A 20,053-nucleotide genomic window follows, 5' to 3' on the forward strand; every position below is an offset into this window, starting at 1 on the left:
GGTGGGAACGCGAAGCGAGAGGTGGGCGCGGGTCGAAGGGTCAGCAGGGGGGACGGGCACGGCCGCGATGCCGGCGTACGCGCGCGGGAAACTCACCGTCGAGCACGGGCATCGAGAGGTCCATGAGGACGACATCAAAGTGATGCGGCGGGTGCATCTCAAACTGCTTGACGCCCTCCTCGCCGTTGCACGCCTCGACGTAGTCGACGTCGAGCTTGGCGAGAAATGCGGCAATCACCTTGCGGTTGATGGCATTGTCCTCGACCGAGAGGATCTGGAGGCGGCGCTGCTTGGGGGCGGCGTGGCCGGCGCTGCTGCCGGAGCTGCCGCCGCTGACGCTGCGCGGGGCCGACGACGAGACGACGCTGCGCAGCACGGCGCCGTCGCCGCCCTCGAGCGAGATGGTTGAGCCGGGCGTGTTGGGCGACGACGGGCCGGGCGAGTGGTCAAAGTAGGACGACGGCCCGCCGCTACTGCCGTCGGGCCCGTCTGCGCCGCCGCTGCGCTTACACGACGATGGCCCGCCCATGGGCGACATGAGGACGTGCTTGTGCAGCCGGGGCTCGTGGTAGGTGATGCTGCGGGCGGGCAGCAGCGGCCGCGACGGCTTGGAGCAGCCGACGGCGCCCGTGTCGGCGCAGGTGTCGGTGCCCTCGATCTTCTGGCGCACCACCTTGTCCTCGGTCGAGTGCCGGCGGATGAGCGACGTCGACGGGCCCGGTGGGCCCGGCGACATGTGGTAGGGCTCTGGCGCGGCGAGCCTGTCGGCGTCGAGGAGGGTCGTCGCTGCCGCTGCGCTCGGTGTCGTCGCCTCCGCCTGCGCCGCGCCCGACGACGGCGATGTCTCGGCCTTGGGCGTGAGCTCCGAGGCGCCAGACTCAAACGACTGGAAGCCCTGGGTCAGGGCCGGCCGCGTGTCGGATCGCGAGTTGGCGGGGAAGAAGTAGGTGTCGCCGTTCTCGACGTTGGCACGGGCGGCGGGCGACTGGCTCGGCGACGGCAGCGGCGTCGAGGGCTTGGTCTCCTCGGACGAGGGCGGGTCGCCGGAGCGCTGGCGGTCGAGGCACTGGAGGCAAAAGTCGACGACGCTCTCGAGCTTCGAGGGGCCGGCGGGCTTGAACAGGATCCGGGCCACGCCGCCCGCAGCGTGGTAGGCCTCGCACGCCGCCGTGATCTCGGCGTCGCCGCGGCCGCCGGTGAGGAACATGACGGGCGGCAGGTCGCCGCGCCGCTCGCGCCGGATCCGCTCAATGGCGGCCAGGTCGTCGTTGATGAGGACGACGTCGCCGTACCTGAAGCCGCGCGGGTCGTCCTGCTCGACGACGGTAAACTCCCACCAGTTGTAAAAGTAGCCCTCGATGGCGGCGCGCAGATCCTCGTCGCCGCGCGAGTTGCCAAAGCCGAGCAGCGCCACCGAGCGGCGCTTGCGGACGTTGATCGCGGGCTTGTAGATGGGGCCCTCGGCGTCCTCGTCGTCGCACAGCTCGAGCTCGCACGTGACGCGGATCTCGGTGCCCTGCCCCTCGGTGCTCCACACGTCGATCTTGCCGTTGAGCGCGGGCGACTGGACGATGCTGTTGACGATCGACAGGCCGAGGCCCGTGCCGGTGCCGTGCGGGTTCTCCTGGGTAAAGGGGTGGAAGAGCTGCTCCTCGAGAAAGGCGCGCGAGATGCCCCGGCCCGTGTCGATGACGCCGAGCTCGATGAGGACGTGCGTGTCCGAGCTCTGCACCTCGCGCAGCGACACGTGGACGTAGCCGGACGCGGTGAACTTGAGCGAGTTGCCAATCAGGTTCATGAGGACGCGGCGGATGCCGCCCGTGTCGCAGTTGACGAGCCAGCCGTCGGGTCGGAGCGAGATGTCGATGACGGTCTCGACCTGGCTGTTTTTGGCGTGCCTGGCGCGGGCCTGGACGTTGGACGCGGCGGTGCCCGGGGCGGCGAGCGCGCGCGAGTCGTCGGAGGGCGGCGCGTAGACGCTGCCGATGCCCGACTGGGCGCTTTCGAGCTGCTTGGCCATCTGGCCGATCCAGCTGCTCTCGCACACCTCCTGGATCAACTTGACCATGTCGCACTTGGTCTTGGTGTAGACGTGCTTCTGGCCCTGCCGGCTGTTGCCGCTGAGCTTGGTGAAGTCGAGCACGTGGTTGACGAGCTCGAGCAGGCTCTTGCCGCACGCCTCGACCGTCTCGAGGTACGAGCCCTGCGTGGCGTTGAGCTCGGTCTCGGTCAGCAGCTCCGCGGCCGCCAGGATGCCGTGCAGCGGCGTCCGCAGCTCGTGCGAGATGTTGGAGATAAAGTGGCTCTTGGCCCTGTCGGCGAGCATGATGTCCTTCTTGAGCACGGCGCTGAGCACAATCATGCCAATGGCGCGCAGGTACTGGAGCCCGATCCCCTTGATCTCCTCGAGCGAGTGGCCGCTCTCCGAGGCGGTCGAGTAGGCGCAGAGCAGGGCAAAGGGCTGCTTGTTGAGGCCAAAGATGGGCACCAGCAGTAGGTCCGTCACGCCCGACGGCAGCAGCGACCGGAACGGCGGCGGCGCGAATGGGTAGAAGCGGCCCGTCTTGTTGAGCCGCAGGAACTCGGCCACCTTGACGTGGTGCGCCAGCGGCACCGAGTCGAGCCGCTCCGCCGGGGGGGCGACAGCCTCGCTGGCGCCCAGCACGCTCATCGGCGGCACCACCTTGTCGCGCACGCTCTCGTCCGACGGCGACGCCAGCGGCGAAAACGTCTCGAAGCCCGTGGTGCCGTCGATGCCGGCCGAGTGGTTGCGCTGGTGGCCCTTTTTGGCCGGCGCACGGTCGCTGTCGCCGCGCTCCGAGGCCGCGAGCGACGGTCGCACCGGATTGGAAAAGTACACCTTGCTGGCGGTGCTCGCGCCGCCCTGGCCGCCGCCAAATTCGGCCGCCGGGCTCAGCTCGGACTCGTACGTGTCGATGAGCTCAAAGTGCGAGAGGTCAAAGATGACGGCGCCAGACGCCTGCAGCGCGTTGCGGATGCTGTCGGCCGCCTGCTCGAACACCCGGTGCGTGCCTGCCGAGCCGGAACCCGAGTCGCCGTCGCCGTCCTCCGAGTCCATCTCGAGGCACTCTTTGGTGAAGAGCTCGATCGACTTCTGCATGCGGTCGCGCATGCCGAGGTTGATCTTCTCGCGCAGCAGCTCCATCTCGCGCATCACGACGCGCGCAAACTCCTTGAGCGTGTGGCGCTGGCGGGGCCCGAACTCGGCGCGCGGGCGGTCGTCGATCAGGCACAGGCTGCCGATGTTGTGGCCGTCGGGCGTCCGCAGCGGGCAGCCGGCGTAGAAGCGGATGTCCGGGCTGCCCCGCACCAGAGGGTTGCCCGCGAACCGCCAGTCCCTGGTGGCGTCGAGGATGACCATCGGCTCGTCGCCGTCCTGCAGGATGGCGTGCGAGCAAAACGAGCAGTTGCGCGAGCCCGCCATGCTCTGCAGCGACGCGATCGTCACCTCGCCGCCGCCGCCCATCTCCGTCTGGAACGTCTGTTCGTTTTCGCCCACCAGCGTGATGAGGACCAGCTTCGAGTTGAAGACGAGCTTGACCAGGTGCGCGATGCGTTCAAAGTTGGGGTCGCCGGCGATCTTGGGCGGACCGTAGCGCGAGAGCGCCTGCAGCCGGTGCGACTCGTTGGGCGGCAGCACGAACGGCAGGTAGCCGTGGTCGTTGTAGAACTTCTCCGCCCGCCGGCCGGCGGCGAGGTAGGCGTTGATGCGCTGGCTCGTCGTCTTGGAGCCCAGCTGCGGCCGGCCGCGCGAGGCGGTGGCCACCGAGTTTTCCCGGCGCAGGCCCGACGACGACTCGGTGCCTTCCTTGGCCAGCGACTGCACCATGTTGGGCGGGCTGCTGACGTTGCCGCGCAGGTCGATGCGCGTCTCGCCCGTCGGCTTTCCCTCGGCAAAGTGCGCCACGCTGATCACAGGCGACGTGTTGTCCGCCACGGGAGGGCCCATGCTGTGGGCGGATCCGCTGCCGGAAGCGGTGGCCGTCACCGAGCTCACGCTGCCGATCGAGCTGAGATGAGGCACGACGGGCAGACCGTCGGGCCCGTTCGAGGACAGCGGCGAGCTGCGCGACGTGCCGGGAAAGCTCGCGCTGTGTCCGCCCTTGCGTAGGTGCTCGGCGGTGGGCTTGCGTTCGCTGCCACCTTCGCCACCGCGCTCGATGCTCGTCCTCCTCGCCGCCCGCCGCAGTCCCGCAACCGTACCATGCTCGGGCCCTGCATCGGCCGTGTACACCGTCCCATCCGCCGGCGCGGTTGACGACGCTTGGCGCGCCATGGCCTCTGCCATGCCCGATAGTCCATCCGGTGCCGACTGCCAGGTGACTGGCGGAGAGGCGTCGCCAGGACCACGCTGGACCGGTGTGGGCCCCGGTCTCGTCGGAGTCGTAGGATCCTCTGGTTGGACCCTTGATGGTGGCGGTGGCTGCTGCTGCTGCTGGTGATGCTGCTGCTCCTTTTGGAGCCAGGTGGCGCTTGCGGCCGAGTTGAGGCCCGTGGACCCAATCTCGCCGGCGGTCCGCCCGTCGGTGGCAGACGGCTCGGTATCCAGCATGAGATGGCTGATCTGCGTGCCGAGGCTGGGCCGTGACGGCATCTGATGCGGTGCCACGATGCTCGACAGAGCCTTGTCTGCCGCCATCAGCCGGGGCCGATCGGCTTGCTTGTAGGTCTCGGGTGGCGTCGAGATGCCCTTTTTCAGCTTCGGCGTGTCCCATATGGAAGCATCGGGCTTCGTCGACTCGTCGGCCTTGATTCCGGCCTGGTGTCCGGTCTTTCCAGTCAGGGAGCCTCCTTGAGGCGCGGTCTGGGCGCGGACCGGGGCATGGTCGCCGGAAGCGTCGGGTGGCATGTGCGCTGCCGGCACTTGCGCGACGGCCGAGGTGCTGTTCGACGGATTCCGCATCGCGGCGATCAGCTGCGCGTGCTGCTGCCGTGCAAAATCTGTCGACGACATGCTGCGCAGCGACGGCATCGTCATCCTCTCTGGCAGGCTTTCGATCGACTTTTCCGAAGGTCCCGGCGACATCTTGGTGCCGCCCTGCACTCCGCCGTCGGACCACTGCTGCTGGTCGTTGGGCAGGCTGCGGGGCTCTAGCGCAGGCAGGAGGCCGCCAGACACGGCCTCGACGTTTTCCGAGCTGAGCGGCATCACGTACTCGAGCGACGGTCGCCGCGGCTGCGGTCCTCGCAGGGTAGAAGTCGAGCGATCAGGAACCTTGCCGTTCTGCGGCTGGCCGGGGTCGACAATCTTGACAGAGGCGCCGGTGTAGATGGTCGACTGATCGGGAGGCTGCGGCGTCGCGCCAGGGTTCCATCGACCGCGAGCATAGGCGTAGACGAAGTTGGCCCAGTCATAGGCGCCCGCGGGCTGGGTCGGGAGCTCGCCGACGCCAAGACGGGCTGTTGGGACCGCCTCGGCCGAGCTCGAGGGGGTCGAGATGCTCTTCGACTCGGTGCTGGCGGATGCCGTCTCCTCCTCGGCGGCCGCCGCGGGCATGCTGAGCGCCGGAAGGTACGCAATCCCGCCCGGCGGGGGAAGCCCGTGCTGCCGCAGCTTGTCCCAAGCGGGCTGCGCCGAAGGCTGGCCTCGGTCGGGTCTCGTGGCTGTGCCGATCGCAGTGGTACGGTCATCGCCGCCATCGTCTTCGTCGATGTCCCCGTCTTCGTCAAGATCGAAGTCGGCGCCGAGAGCCTCGATGCCCATCGCGAACGCGTCGTCGGCCTCTGGCGAGGCTTCGCGGGTACCCTGCTGGCCCTGGCTGGACGAGCTCGGTGAGAGGTCGGAGCTCGACTTGGGCGTGGCGGCATAGCTTCGGCTGCTTTTGCCACCTCCCATGGCCCTCCAGGCTCCCCGGCGGGCAGGCCCAGACCCCGACACCGACGAGCGTGGCGACGACAGTGCGCTCTTGAGCTGGACGCGGTGATGCAGTGCGTCGTTGGAGCCTACGCTGCTGCCGTCATCGATGTCGAGGGCGTTGGGTCGGGTTGGATGCGACAGGAGCTGGGCCGAATTGCCGGCACTCGTCGAGGTGGCAGGGTTGGTGGTGCTGCGCGATGCTGCGTCATGGCCCATGACGCTGCCGCTGCCGGGGTGGGAGCTGGTCGAGGCGCTGGAAGGCGGACCGGGACGACGACCCGCTATCGTGTCGGCGTACATGTCCGGAGACTCCATTCGGTCTGATCAGCGGAGCGGCGACGAGCTACTCTGCGCCAGCGAGGGCACGGAAACCGCTGTGTGGGCTCGCGGACCCGGACTGCTTGGCTTTGACTTCTAGATCGCGCGTCGAACGGTGGGGTCAAAGGACTGGACGTGAGGCCCCGAGAGGCCAAGCTTTGCGCTGACGCGCAAGGCCGGTGGAGCGACGTCGAGCGAATGCCGCGGGAGCGACGAGGAGTCGAGAGGTTGGAAAACAATGGTGGACGGTCGCTAGCGATGGGATAAGGTCGTCCAGCGGGCCATGCCAGCTGGCGGAGCACTAGGACTCTGTTGGTCGTCGAGTCGGCGCGAGGTGGGCACTGCCAGCCTCTGAGCTGCTAAATATCCGAAAGCGATCAAGGCTGAGCTCGCGAGTCTCGGCAGAGGCTGAGCGGAACACTTTTTCAGCCGTCGTCGACCAGGGTGCCGTCGGCGTGGAGATGGCGTGGCGCGGGGGGGCCTAGGAGACCTAGATGACTGCAGTTTCAGGCGGTGCGATACGATGCCATCCACGAGGAGGGACGGTGGCAGGAGTGCGAGGATCAAGACTGGCGGGCCTGGCAGGTATGGTGAGGCCAAGGTCCACAGCGCGCGCTACGAGGTCGTGTATGAGCGTAGTTTGAGGCGAGCTGAGGTCGACGGTCTAATGCAAGCAAGACGAGCTGAGGTCGATGAGCTTCGGATCAGGCGATGCGTCGGTAGAAGAGTTGCAGAGAGGAGCGCAGACGGACAGGCAGAGACGAGGTCGAGACGGCGTTAAGAGCGAGTGCTGCTGCTGCGGCCAACCAGAGATGGTGACAGGGTGACGGGCGGGCGACGGGCGACGGGCGACGGGCGACGGGCGTCGTATTGCGCTACGGCGAATGGCTATACGGGGATGGTGATGCGAGGCGTGGTGGGGTTGTTGGGAGATGGAGACGAAGGAAGCCAAGAGGCAGGCAGGTAGGCCAAAGCCACCCTAGCTACCCTCTCTGAACCCGAGCCGCAAACCAGCCAGCCCGCCATCCCCCAACCCAGCCAGCCAGCCAAAGGTCCAAGCTGGGCTCCACACGCGGCGCACGCAGCCAACAGAGAGGGCGGGCAGCGGCGGGCAGCCAGGCGGGCAGCCCAGAGAAAATGACACACGCCGGCCACCAGCCGCAACGTAACAGAGAGCCAGCAACAGGCGCCCGATAGCCTGCCCTGCCCACCCACCCCCGCCCCGCACGCCGGCTGCCTGGCTGCTGCGCGCCAGCACCCACAACGACGTCAGCCTGCCGACGGGCGAGCGTCCGAATTGAATTTACGTAATTCCACCTTGCACCTCGACGGCCCGCGCTTCGTATTCCAACCTCGGCCGTCAATTTCAAACAACCCTGACCGGCGCAATTCAACCGCATGTCCGTCGCCCGCGCCGCAAAGGGCCGGCTTCGGACCCGGCACCGGCACTCGTGTGCAGCCAGCTGCCCCCTAGCTCTCTGGTCGCAAAGCCCCACCTGGCGTGACTGCCGTCCCCTTCCATCATGCCTCCCCGACCGCCATCGTGACTTGCCGAGAGACCGTCAGCTCTGGCCGGCCCCGGAGGGAGAGAGGGTCATGGCGATGGACGGCGACGACGTGCGGACGATGCGCGAGGGACGAGACGGTCTGGGCCCTACCTTGCTCGCCGGTTGGCTGGCGGGCTGGCGGGCTGGCGGGCTCTCCCTGGCCAGACGACGATTCGATGATCGCCGACGTGCTGCGCGCCGCTGCTGCACGGCGTGGCTGCGCTGGGCGGGCTGGTCCCCGATTCTCGGGTCGCCCCCATCAGGACGAGGCCAGGCCAGGAGGGCGGAAGCAAGCAGCAAGCAGCAAGCAGCAAGCAGCAAGCAAGGCATCGCCGACGTCGATTCGGGAGCGGGCCACGGACGCAAGTCAAGGCCTGTAAAAATCGGCCAGCGATCGGCCTGCCTCTGCCGTTGCTGGTTGGCCTGACAACCCTGCCGCCTTGCCTGCCGAGGCTGCGGGCCCGTCGCCACGCCCGCGCCATCGACCAACGACGGCCTCGACATCGATCTGCAGGCGGTGCCGTGCCGTGCCATGCCGACTTTATCTGATATCCCCATCGCCTCGCCCCGGCCGTACTGCAGCACCAAGCAGGCGAAGCAGGGCGAGGTCAAAGCACGCATCACCGAGAGGGGATCAGATCAGACCAGTCTGAGGGGCCCGACGGAGCACGACGCACCGGGCGGTCAGCAGCTTGGTTCGATCCATCGGTACGCCCGCTCGCAGCACCGCGCTTCTCGGGCAGAGGAGGTGGCATAGGAGATCGAGCCTCGGGTCTGGCCTCTGACGGACGCTCGTGGCGTCGAGCCAACGCAGGTTAGGTACGGTGGCCTGGCCAGACCAGCGGCGGAGCGATCACCGCGTGCTCTGCGCGTCGTTCGCCCAGCACGAGGGCATGGCAGCCCAGGCCAGGCCAGACCAGGCAGCGCGAGAGCGGGCGAGCAGGCGACGATGGCCGCAGCCGAGCTGGCACGCCACCTCCGCCTGCTTCGAGCCCCGGTCGAGCGCCTTCGCAGGCTCTTGCTGTTGCCAACGAGACCGAACGCGTGGCTGGCCAGGCCTGCCTGGCGGCGGTGCAAGACGGACGTACTCGCCGCGGGCCGTCGGATGGCATTCTGGTAAGTCATAGGGCTTCGGATCGGAGCCCAACACAGGACAGCTCAGCGCTGCGCGGCGCGGCACGGCGCGGCGCTGCAAACCTTTCCGTCCCGCGTATTTGCCGCTCCGTCTCTGCCTCAGAGGCTCGCCGGGGCCCCAAAGGGATCACATGGAGGCAGTATGCCCTCGTGGCGGTGGCGCTGGGAGCCCGCATCGGAACACGAAAGTCTTGCTCCCCGTCGCACAGCCAAGGCGGCTTTGGGTTCTCTGCTCAACGACAGGCAGAGCCCGATCAAGGTCCAGACCATTCAGTTGGATCGACAGACGCCGACGCGGCGCCTCACTCTGTCGGTCAGGCCTGGCCGGCTATGAGTAAACGAGCGCCGATAGTTTTGAGACTGGCGCTCACTAGCCTGCGTAGATGCCCAAGAGGCGTCCTTGCGCAGCAACGTCCGCTCCGCCTGCCTGGCCACGTCGTCGTCGTCGAGTGCCATCGATGGCGTCGGTGTCGGAGCGTTCGTAACCTCGACCCATGCTCTGGTCTCCTGGACCTCTCCTGCGACAGCTCACCGACACTCTCCTTTGACGACAGCCGTTCAGCTCGAGCTGTTCGCCCTCGTGCGATGATTCGAGGTACGGTGACGAGGCTGAGCCCCGTCGTACGTGACCAAGTTTGGCCGACCATCGGGCGTGTCCCTCCTCCTCTCTGTTGGCCGGAGCCGTTGAGGTTCAGCCTCGGTGCGTCACAGCTGGGAGGAAAATACGAGGTACGGCGGTGTGACGGGCCGCCGACGTCCTGCGGGCAACCAGGAGCAAGAAACGACAAACGAGACCCGCCAGCCTGACCCCGTTGCTACGCCTGGGCACGAGACAGGGTACCGTTCTCGGCTTTCAGAAGAGGGAGGCAGCTGATTGGCGGATGCAAGATTCGCGAGGCACGAGGGAGAGATTCGTTCGACCACGATTACGGCTTGTCGGCAGCGACGCCGGTGGCGAGTACGTACTGCTCGACGCGCCGCCACCCGAGCGTGGTCGCCGTGCGAAGACGATCGGTTCTTTTGTTCCGTTCCGTCGTCGGGCTTTATCAGCGAGCAGGAGCTAGTAAACCCGCTTACGTCGCGACATCGTCCAATCAAAGCGTTCTTCGAACGACAGTCGCCCCAATTGTACCGTGAAGGGAGAAGGGGGGCCCGTTCGACATCCCGAGCCGATTTTCACCGCCCAAGACACGAGGCTGGACTATGGGGCGTCCGCCAAAGACGTCGTTTATTCAGACGATATTCGCCAGTCGTCCCCTTGGGGGCTCAACTCTTTGCTGAACCTGACGGTCGCGACTACCACCTATCGTCCCTTGCTGCGCACGCAGCACCTATCGTACTTACTCGCCCCGCAAACTTGCAGTCGCTGTTGCGGCTGGCTTTCTTCGACGCCATCGTGTGCCTGCCTCGACCACGGACAGCGCTGGACGCCCTTCCTTCCTTGCCACTTCGTCCCTAGACTGGAGATCGAACGAGCGACGTTGGCAGCGCGTCCCGCCATCGCCATGAACGCACAGGGCCGAAAGGCAAGCCCATCTCTACCCTGGCTGCCACGCCTCCGACCGGGGCGAACGCTGCAGCATTGCCGCCACCTAGCGCTCCCGGAACCCGCGCAAGGTCGCCCTGGCATGCTCGCAACACGACTCTCGATCAGCGGGCCTCACGCTACACTTGTATCACTCACTCTCACTCTGTGCCTTTGTCGTCGCCATGGCCGACCGACCTGAAAGCGGTCGAGGTCACGATGTCCCGGCAAAAGGCGGGGCAGTAGTCTGATTGGACCTGCACGGTGTCAGGCGACAAAGCTGTTAGACGCCATCCCGTAGCGAGGGCCGGCTGGCCGTATGCATGCCGTCCAGGAGGAGCAAGGAGCTGGGGCTCGGCGATGGTCGCGATCGCTGTACTCGAGGGGCCCCTTCATTCAGGGGTCAAAAGTCGGGGCTGCCTTGCTTGGCCGGTTCAGATCCATCTCCATTCCCGGTGCAACGTGGCTGGGAGCTCCGAGAGAGCCGGGCAGGTGGATGCGTGTGCACTTACGCGTGCGCGTGTGTAGGGAAGGGCAGGCTAGGGCAGGCTGGGTAAGGTAGGGAGGGGGGCGCCGGCGTCGCTCGAGCGACGGGGGGCCACCTCGCCAACGGTCGGCTCGAGGCAGCTGAGATGGAAACACGGAGGCGGACAGGGGCTCGCGCAGCAGTCAGAGGTTCTTGGCGTACGGAAACAGCAGCAGCAGCTAGCATCGCATGGAAGCCACGCACGCACGAGCGACGGTGCGCCGACAGCGGTCCACAGCAGGCAGGGCGGGCAGGCGGGCAGGCGGGGGCGGAGGGGCGTGGCGCCAAATGGGCCGCCCGAAGCCAAGTACCTGTACGTCGAATACGACCGCCTCGAGCAACCGTTTCTGGAGCCTTCTTTCGCGTGCAGGGCCTGTATTGGACCCTCGTATTCAAGACCTGAAAAAGGGGAAAGCTGGCGTCGAGGCCTTACCCCCTCACTGCCTAGGCGGGCCTGGCCTGGCCTGGCCTTGGCTGGCTGTCTTGGTACCTTGCTTGCTTGCCTCGCCTGCCCCCCTGGCCAGGCCAGGCAAGCGCCGCTCAACGCAGTCTGGCATGGGCGGGTGTGGCCTCTCCTGTCCTGTCCTCCTAGCCTGACCCACCTCTTCCTCTCCCCGACTGCTCGACGGGTCATCCGTTTTGCGACCACCCACCATTCAGCCCTGCCCTCGCTCACGCCGTGCGTGCACCAGGCAAGCAAGGCAACACCCGCTCGACTGGGCAGCTCGCACCTCTTCCGACGAACGTCCGCCAACAACGTAACAGGCAAGCAGCCAGACCGGCTTTCAGATCAAGTCATCCAGGACCCCTCTTCATCGCCGCCTTGGCCACCGCCTCTACCGGCCCGTGCACCTGCCATCGTACAGGGAGCGCCCCCTCTCTAGCTGCCGGTATATAACGCCATCAGCCAGGTCTGCCCCTTGGTCGACTTCCCCTCTTCCGCGCACCACCACGCTCGACGATCAACCCGCCCAAGGCCCGACTGACTTGTCCACCACCCAACGGGGCCGCCACGCCCACGCCCTTTTCACGACATCCCTTGACGACCCCGCGCACCCGGGCAGCTGGCTCCTGGACCTACACTCTACAGGAATCCGACACTCTACAGGATTCATCGGTCTCGACGCAGCGCCTCTCTTCCGTCCGCCACGCTTTTGGCACCTCGCTGATCCTCCAGTCCGCCGCCTGCCATGGCCAACATGCGCTTCCTCGTGGCGAGGGCCGCCCAGAGCGACTCGGTCCTTACCGGCGTCGACCCCACCGAGTTCAACTCGGGCAATCCGATCCGCCTCTTCATCATCCAGGCCGCCATCATCATCGTCTTCACCCGCATCCTTGGCTTCTTTTTGCACAAGATCAAGCAGCCCAGCGTCATTGCCGAAGTCATTGGCGGCATCCTGCTCGGCCCGACGGCGCTCGGCCGGATCCCCGGCTTCACCGAGCACATCTTCCCCAAGCCCTCACTGCCCTACCTCAACCTCGTCTCCACCCTCGGCCTCACCCTCTTCCTTTTCCTCGTCGGCCTCGAGGTCGACGTCCGCGTCATCCGCCGCAACGCCAAGGAGTCGCTCACCATCAGCGTGGCCGGCATGGTGCTGCCCTTTGGCCTCGGTGCCGCCGTCTCGGTGGGCATCTACAACACCTTCATCGACAAGAGCTCGGTGTCGTTTGGCAACTTTGTCCTCTTTGTCGGCGTGGCGATGGCCATCACCGCCTTCCCGGTGCTGGCGCGCATCCTGACCGAGACCAAGCTGCTCTACACCCGGGTCGGCGTGCTCACGCTGGCGGCGGGCGTCGGCAACGACGTCGTCGGATGGATCCTCCTCGCCCTCACCGTTGCCCTCGTCAATGCGTCGAGCGGCCTGACTGCGCTCTACATTCTCCTCTGCACCGTCGGCTGGGCCGCCTGCCTCTACTTCCTGGTCAAGCCCGCCTTCACCTGGCTGGCGCGCAGGACCGGCAGCTTTGAAAACGGGCCCAACCAGGTCATGATCATGGTGACGCTGCTGCTCGTGCTTGTCAGCGCCTGGATCACCGACATCATCGGCGTCCACCCCATCTTTGGCTCGTTCCTCGTCGGCCTGATGGTGCCCCACGAGGGCGGCTTCGCCATCGCCCTGACCGAGAAGATGGAGGATCTGGTCGCCGTCGTCTTCCTGCCCATCTACTTTGCCCTCTCGGGCCTCAAGACCAACCTCGGCGACCTCAACTCGGGCACCGCGTGGGGGTACACGATCGCCCTCATCTTCATCGCCTTCTTCTCCAAGTTTGTCGGGTGCGCCGGCACCGCCCGCCTCTTTGGCTTCAACTGGCGCGAGTCGGCCGCCATCGGCACCCTCATGTCGTGCAAGGGCCTCGTCGAGCTCATCGTGCTCAACATCGGCCTCTCAGCCGGCATCCTCGACACCCGCGTCTTCTCCATGTTTGTGCTCATGGCCGTCATCTCGACCGTCATCACCACGCCCTTGACCCTCTGGATCTACCCGGAGCAGTACCGCACCACGCTCGACGACCACGGCGCCCACTCGCACCACGGCAAGTCGATCCTCGGCGGCGGCGGCGACGACGACGGCAGCAGCAGCGGCGACGGCGGCAGCAAGGGCGCCAAGAAGCTCTTGGTCGTCCTCAGCAGCTTCGAGCACCTCCCGGGCCTCATGACGCTCGTCCAGCTGATGCAGCCCTCGCTTGCCTCGGCGACGGCGCCGGCAGTCACCGACGGCGGCCTTCGCAGGCGCCACCACAAGGAGTCGAGCGGCAGCGAAAAGGGCGCCGAGGCCGACTTGGCCGACTCGAGCGAGGGCTCGATCAAGGACGAGGCCGACCACGACGCGATCCAGGGCACCCCGGTGCTGTCCTCGGGCGCGCCTTACGCGTCTGCCGCCGCAGCCCGTCCGGCCGACATCAGCATCGACGCTCTCAGGCTGGTCGAGCTGACCGATCGCACCTCGGCCGTCATGAAGGTGTCCGAGTCCGAGGACACGATGCGCGCCGACCCCATCATCAACGTCTTCAGCACGTTCGCCCGCCTCAACGGCCTCCCCGTCTCGTCGTCGATGGCCGTCATCCCGCAGGACGAGTATGCGCCCACGGTCGCCAACCGGTGCCGCATCACGGCCTCCAACTTCATCGTCCTGCCCATGACGCTGGGCCAGTCCATGTCTACGTCGCAGCAGCAGGCGGCGCTGCAGCAGTCGACGACGCTGCCCAACCCCTTTGACGGCATCTTTGGCGCGCGGCCCGCCAACGCCGACGGCAAGCAGCAGCGCTACTCGCCGCACCACTTCAACTTTGTCCGCCGCATCATCCAGACGGCCGAGACCGACGTCGGCCTGCTCATTGACCGCAACGTCGCCGCTTCCTCGGGCTACTCGGCGGCCGGCCACGGTCCGCTGGCCCGCGTTGCCCGACCCAAGCACATTGTCCTGGGCTTCATGGGTGGGCCCGATGACCGCGCGGCGCTCGAGCTCATCACGCGCCTGTGCGGCTCCAACAAGTCACTGTCGGCCGTCGTGCTGCGCTTCCAGCGTATCTCGCCCGAGGACGCGGGCGAGTCGGCGCTGCCCGCCGTCCCGCCGACGATCCACCACGAGCTCTCGCTGCCACAGCACACGACGCGCTCGGGCGCCAACAACGCCGACACCATGTACCCGACCCAGTACCAGCAGTCGGCGCTTGAAGCGACGCTCGAGGACGACCTGGCCGTCAAGCGAGTCGAGCAAGAGATCGAGGCGGGACGCTACGACGGACGCATCCGCGTTCAGGACGTCAGCACGGCGCGGCCGCTGCGCGACCTGATCAAGGCGGTCGAGGTCGAGCAGCCGGCCATTGTCATGGTGGGCCGCGGCCGCCGCCAGCCGACGATGACGCACCGCGACGAGCTCAAGCACCTGCTCCTGCACGGCGTCGACCAGGACGGCGCCACTGCGGCCACGACGCCTGCTGCCGAGTCGTCGCGGGAGGCGGCCAAGGACCGCGCCATCGACTCGGAGACGTGCAAAGTGATCGGCGAGCCCGCCATGGCGCTGACCATGGCCACCTCGTCGGCGAGCACCCTCGTCATTGCTGCCGGCTTCAACATCTCGGCCCGTCAGCTTCCGGCTTGAGGAGGAGGGCCTGCGATTCCTTGCCGACATGGCCGAGCGGCCGGCAGCCGACTGCTGGCTCGTCGCCTGCCGCTGCTCTATTTCCCCTCGTCGACTTGCCTCGATCCGGCTGTGCTCCCTTGACCTAATCGCTGGGGCCGACGCCGCGCCGATGCGGCCATCGGCGGCCACCACATTGCTCGATACGACTTTCACGGACGCTCATCTCTCTCCATACCACGACACGACAGCCACGGCCTGGGGCCCTCGCCCTTCCATAGTCACCTGATGTAATCTCTTCCGCACACCCTTGCTCGGCGTCTACGATATCATACCTTCCTCGCGATCGCGATTCCGAAACTACCATCGATCGACGACGACGACGACTAGAGCCTGGCTCTGGACGCGGCGTCGTTGTCGTCGTCGAGGAAAGAAGTGATGGCGCGGCTCCAGGTGCGGGTGTCGAAGTAGTCGTACCAGAAGTGGGCGAACTCGGATCCCTGGGGTGGTACGAACCTGCGGGCGTGCGGGATGCCCTTGACGATGTAGTCGGACTCGGAGTAGGACACCATCCTGTCGCGGTGTCCGTGGATGACGAGGACGGGGAGAGTGGATGGGATGCGGTGCAGCTGCTTGCGCACATCGCATCCCTGGATGGCAAAGAACTGCGATGCGATAATCTCGGCGGGTTGCCTGGTGACCGGGGGGCGGGGCGGAGGGGAGGATGAGAGGACGCACAGCTGAGCATGCTTAGAGGGAGCGCGAAAGAGAGCAGCGGAAGGGGGGAAGGACCGAACGTACCTGGTACCGAGCGAGACTTGAATGCGATCCTCGAACTTCTTGTACAGCTCGGTGCCTGGCCGCAGCGCGTCGGCGTGGTACTGCAGCCGCATCATCTCGGTCGTGATGTAGAGGTCGCGCTCCTGTTTGCCCTTGATCTTGGCGGCGCTGCGGGGTCGTCGAGCATGGGCGGCAGCGGCAGCGTATGGTCAGCATAGTGACGTGGCCTGAAGGGCTGCGCTCACACTCACGCATTCTGGATGGCCTGAAGGTCGGCGTCGCCGTGGGGCAGCTTGGTCATGGTGGCGGTAAGGACGGCCTTTCGGATCTCCACACCCCTCACCTCGACGCCGCCGCCGCTAGTCTTCTTGCCCTCCTCGATAGAGATGAGCGCCTGGGTGATGTGGCCGCCCATGCTGAATCCGAGGAGGTCGACTTTGGTCCAGCCGATGCTGGCGAGGAGGGCGACGAGGTCGAGGCCCATGCTCTCGATGGTGAGGTCGTGGTCCCAGTCGTCGGGCACGGTCGATGCGCCGATGCCGCGGTGGTCAAAGATGAGCACTTTGCGCGACTCGGCGAGCGACTCGACGAGGGGCGACCAGTGCTCCATGACTGCCGAGAGGCCGTTGATGAGGACCAGAGGCACGGCGCTGGACGACGACGAGGACGACGACAAAGGAGCGTGGATGCGGTAGCCCAGGACGGCGCCGTCGCTCGTGGTGAAATGCTGCGTCTGGACCATGGTCGACGCGGGCGCGATGGGAGAGAGCAGGGACAGAGAAGAGGGGCGACGGTATGCAGAAGGCAGGGCAAAGCGATAGGGATGATGGTGGTGGCGGTGGAAGGTGGTAGGCGAGTTACCCCGCACTTTGGCCACCTCGAACCGGCGGTCGGCTTCTTGTCGGATCCCGGAGGCAGGGCCGTGATAGCGGGGACGCGGCTGCCTGCCCCCACGCTGCTTAGTCAGCATGCTGTTCCCTGCTCGCCGCCGCTCCACATCCAAAACTGGTGGCCACGCAGCGTTCCGCACTTTGCTTCGATCCCGCCACCACCACCACCACCACCGTCGCCATCGCTGCCTTCAACGTTCCCAGCGTCCCTTTCATCAAGAGCATCCACCCAAGCCTCGCTGCACTAGACCGCATCCTCGCGAGCGCTACGGATACACACACGCCGCGGCTCACACCTCTTGCGCTCGCACTCCTGTCCTGCTTGTCCCTCGAAGCGCGCCCTCCAGGACCCTCTCGCATCCCCACGTACAGCCAGCATGGACGCAGACGGGTAGGTCGCACCCTCAGAGGGTTTAGCTGCGTCTTTTCATGCCAACAGCTGACCCTTTCCGACGCCACATCCTTCCCACCTTCCCGCGATCGACAGAATCCAGCTCTATGAGCGTGAGCACCCCCGCGCTACACCCCGGCTCGTGACGTATCGCGACGATGACTGACCCAACCGCCATCTCCTCCATTTCACACGCATGCCTTTCGAAACCTGCAGACCAGCTAGCGCAGGTAGAGTCAGCCCTGGCCGCAGACCCGTCCAACGCCGAGCTCCAGAACCTGAGAGATGAACTCGTCAACCTCATCAATCTGACCAAATCCCTTCAAGGCGGCGCTGGCGCTGATGGAACAGACGGCTCCGGCTCCAGCGCAAACGTGGCAAGCTCCTCGACAGCCCCCGTAGTACCAGCACCAGCAGCAGCAGCGGGCCCTTCGACTCACAGGCAGTCGGGTGGCGCACCAGCAACCACGCACCACTTTGCTGCAGGCGATGACGTCTCGGCGAGGTACGCTGTGAGTTTCAGCACTCCCCGCCATTGCGCCGCATCATGCCCGAAAGGCACGCGGGACCGACTGACCATGCTTCTGCTCCTCTATTCCATCCTCGCACGTCCCTTGGACCCATAGGAGGATGGCCGATGGTACCCGGCCCGTATCGTGTCTGTGGGCGGATCCTCGGACCACCCGGTCTACTCGGTCATCTTCAAAGGCTACAACAACACCGAGATTGTGACAGCAGCCGACCTCCGCCCGTCCAAACCTCGCACCGCCGGCACCTCTTCGCCGGCCACGGCCGCCTCTGCCACTCCGACTACCGCCTCGTCCTCGTCGGCGTCTCCAGCCCCAGCATCATCGTCATCGGGCACCAACAAGAGGCTGACGCCCGCCGAGGAAGAGGAGCGCGAGCGGAAACGCAAGCGCAACGAGCGCAAGACGGAAAAGCTCGCGGCCAAGCAGGCGGCACAGGTGGACAAGCAGGCGGCCTGGCAGAAGTTTGCCAAAAAGGGCGTCAAGAAGGGCGTCATCCCGGGCCAAAAGAGCATCTTCAAGACGCCCGACGACCCGTACGCCAAGGGTGAGTGTGGACCTTGCTTCAGCCACGAGCTGCGCCCGAACCGCCTTGAGTATGTCCTGATCTGACCCGGAGCTTCGTCCTCGCGCTGCGGTCTGCTGTCACAGTCGGCGTCGTTGGCGGCGGCAGGGGCATGACGACCTACAATTCGCGCTCCAAGCACGTCTACGACGGCAGCGAGGGCGGTCAGTCCTGAGCCGAGCTTGCCGCTCGTAGTACGCGCTCAGGTGCGACGACGGCCTGCGGCCCGCTACAGCCGATGGCCCCACCTCACTACTGTGGCAACCCACACCGTTCGGGTCGGCAGTTGTCTGGCTGAAGTTGGGAACGCCAGAAGCTACATAAGTGGCGACTCATACAGTACAATGCTTGGCTTCCACGCCATCGTTGCACCGACGTTGGGCGTACTTGCATGGCCTGGCCTTGACCTTGCAGTTGCCGTGCCGGCAGACAAGGGCGTTTTGTCACCTGTATCCCTCTGCCCCGCTGCCATCGTGGTGGGCTGCCATCCCCGGCCAGGCAGGCAGGGGCTTCTGACACTTCCAGCTCACCATGCTTCGTCCTGCATGTACTTGTGGGGGCACGATCGATGCCATTGTCCGTCCGTCGGTCTGCACTCATACAAACTAGGGTTTGAAGGTCGACCCGGCGACGGCGATAACCGTGGAGCAAGAGCACAAGCTGCAACGCGGCTGTGCACTCCATCCCGGTCCGTCGTGGCTCCATAACGAATCCATGCCGTGCTATCCGACACCGTCTCGGCCCAAAGAAGAGCGCTCGGCCCGTCGTCATTGCCCGGAAGGGAATTCATAGATACCCCTGCCGCTGGGCCGTGCCAAGACCATTGTCTGCGTCGCGCCCACACGCCCACACGAGAAAGGGGCCCGATGCCACCGCAGAAGGCGCTCCTAGGTCCGCTCGCGGTGGCTCCGCGTTCACGGGGCGTTGGGGATGACGAGGGGGTGGGCACGCTCTCCGTGGCTTCCGGTGGGCTGCCGTCTGGCCTGGCCGGGCCGTGCCTCGGTTTCGAGTGCCACGTACCTATATAAGCGGTGCGGCCGTCCCCGTCCTCGTCCTCTCCCTCGACCCTCGACACCAACCGCCCCACTTGCACGCGCGCACACCACCGCACACACCTCCGCACAGCACACCAAGGCTCCATCACAACCACCGCACACGACGATCGACATGCTCAAGTCTACGCTCTCGACCCTCGTCGTCCTCTCTGCATTCGTCACGACGGGGAGCAGGGCAGCGCCGCCGACGTCGGGCTTCACGCAGGTGGGACACCTGAAGTGTGCCCAGCCCAGCGCCGACCTTTGGGTCCTCGAAAGCACCTCGGACCACGAGCTGTACCTCTACGGCGAGACCAAGGGCGACCTCGGCCTATCGCTCGTCAAGACCGCCACGGGCGCAGTCGTCGCGGGCCCCCTGATCCCGTCGAACCAGGTCAAGTGCAAGCAGGTGTCGCCCGCCGCGCTCCAGGCGTGCAGGGACCTCGACTCGCGCCTGCACCCGACGCAGAAGGAGAGCGACGGCAGCAGCAAGTACACGCTCAAAGGTGAGGATCCTTTGGCGCGCAGGCGCTCGGTCCGGCTTCGCGAAGGTGTGGAGCAGGCGATCGACTGACAGTCGCCCTCTTGTTGCGCCCCTTCCTTGTCCTGAATCGTGCTCACCGCAGTCGATGCTACCGTCCACGGGCTTGGCGCGGTCTGATTGCGCTTGACCGGACACATTCGAGCGGCCGGCGATCAAGACCCAGCAGCGCTCTCACGCAGCCATGACCGGACCACGGCATTGAGCCGACGACTGCTTGGCCTGCTTCATCGCTCGCCCCTGTCCGCTCCGCTACGCTATCCATGTCATGTTGACGAGAATGATGAGCTATTCCGCGTGGTGACTGAAGCAAAT

General features: G+C 66.2%; 7 protein-coding genes across 7 annotated transcripts in view; 4 read left to right on the forward strand and 3 right to left on the reverse strand.

Annotated features, from left to right (window-relative positions):
* Positions 1-6,178, reverse strand: part of PFL1_04330 (uncharacterized protein) — a gene marked incomplete at both ends in the record, with an annotated part of 6,715 nt that extends 537 nt beyond the window's left edge. Inside the window, one exon of the mRNA XM_007881856.1 lies at positions 80-6,178. Within this exon, the coding sequence (XP_007880047.1) occupies positions 80-6,178 (6,099 nt within the window). The remainder of the gene's footprint in view (positions 1-79) is intronic.
* A 3,029-nt stretch (positions 6,179-9,207) lies between these two features.
* PFL1_04331 (uncharacterized protein) lies at positions 9,208-9,684 on the forward strand (the record flags this gene model as incomplete). Its single annotated transcript, XM_007881857.1, has 1 exon — positions 9,208-9,684. One exon carries the CDS (start codon positions 9,208-9,210, stop codon positions 9,682-9,684), a length of 477 nt encoding a protein of 158 aa, XP_007880048.1.
* A 496-nt stretch (positions 9,685-10,180) lies between these two features.
* Positions 10,181-10,507, reverse strand: PFL1_04332 (uncharacterized protein; the record flags this gene model as incomplete). Its single annotated transcript, XM_007881858.1, has 1 exon — positions 10,181-10,507. One exon carries the CDS (start codon positions 10,505-10,507, stop codon positions 10,181-10,183), a length of 327 nt encoding a protein of 108 aa, XP_007880049.1.
* A 1,611-nt stretch (positions 10,508-12,118) lies between these two features.
* PFL1_04333 (uncharacterized protein) lies at positions 12,119-15,031 on the forward strand (the record flags this gene model as incomplete). Its single annotated transcript, XM_007881859.1, has 1 exon — positions 12,119-15,031. One exon carries the CDS (start codon positions 12,119-12,121, stop codon positions 15,029-15,031), a length of 2,913 nt encoding a protein of 970 aa, XP_007880050.1.
* Positions 15,032-15,396: 365 nt separating this feature from the next.
* PFL1_04334 (uncharacterized protein) lies at positions 15,397-16,532 on the reverse strand (the record flags this gene model as incomplete). The annotated part of the gene is made up of 3 exons (XM_007881860.1): positions 15,397-15,703; positions 15,812-15,958; positions 16,042-16,532. 3 exons carry the CDS (start codon positions 16,530-16,532, stop codon positions 15,397-15,399), a joined length of 945 nt encoding a protein of 314 aa, XP_007880051.1.
* Positions 16,533-17,057: 525 nt separating this feature from the next.
* On the forward strand, positions 17,058-18,338 carry PFL1_04335 (uncharacterized protein; the record flags this gene model as incomplete). Its single annotated transcript, XM_007881861.1, has 5 exons — positions 17,058-17,071; positions 17,168-17,184; positions 17,288-17,583; positions 17,698-18,145; positions 18,250-18,338. The coding sequence occupies 5 exons, from the start codon at positions 17,058-17,060 to the stop codon at positions 18,336-18,338; spliced, it is 864 nt and encodes a 287-aa protein (XP_007880052.1).
* Positions 18,339-19,330: 992 nt separating this feature from the next.
* PFL1_04336 (uncharacterized protein) lies at positions 19,331-19,858 on the forward strand (the record flags this gene model as incomplete). The annotated part of the gene is made up of 2 exons (XM_007881862.1): positions 19,331-19,703; positions 19,824-19,858. 2 exons carry the CDS (start codon positions 19,331-19,333, stop codon positions 19,856-19,858), a joined length of 408 nt encoding a protein of 135 aa, XP_007880053.1.
* Between the last annotated feature and the right edge of the window lie 195 nt (positions 19,859-20,053).

Source organism: Pseudozyma flocculosa (genome assembly GCF_000417875.1).
Source record: "Pseudozyma flocculosa PF-1 unplaced genomic scaffold scaffold00014, whole genome shotgun sequence".
Lineage (NCBI taxonomy): Eukaryota > Fungi > Basidiomycota > Ustilaginomycetes > Ustilaginales > Ustilaginaceae > Pseudozyma > Pseudozyma flocculosa.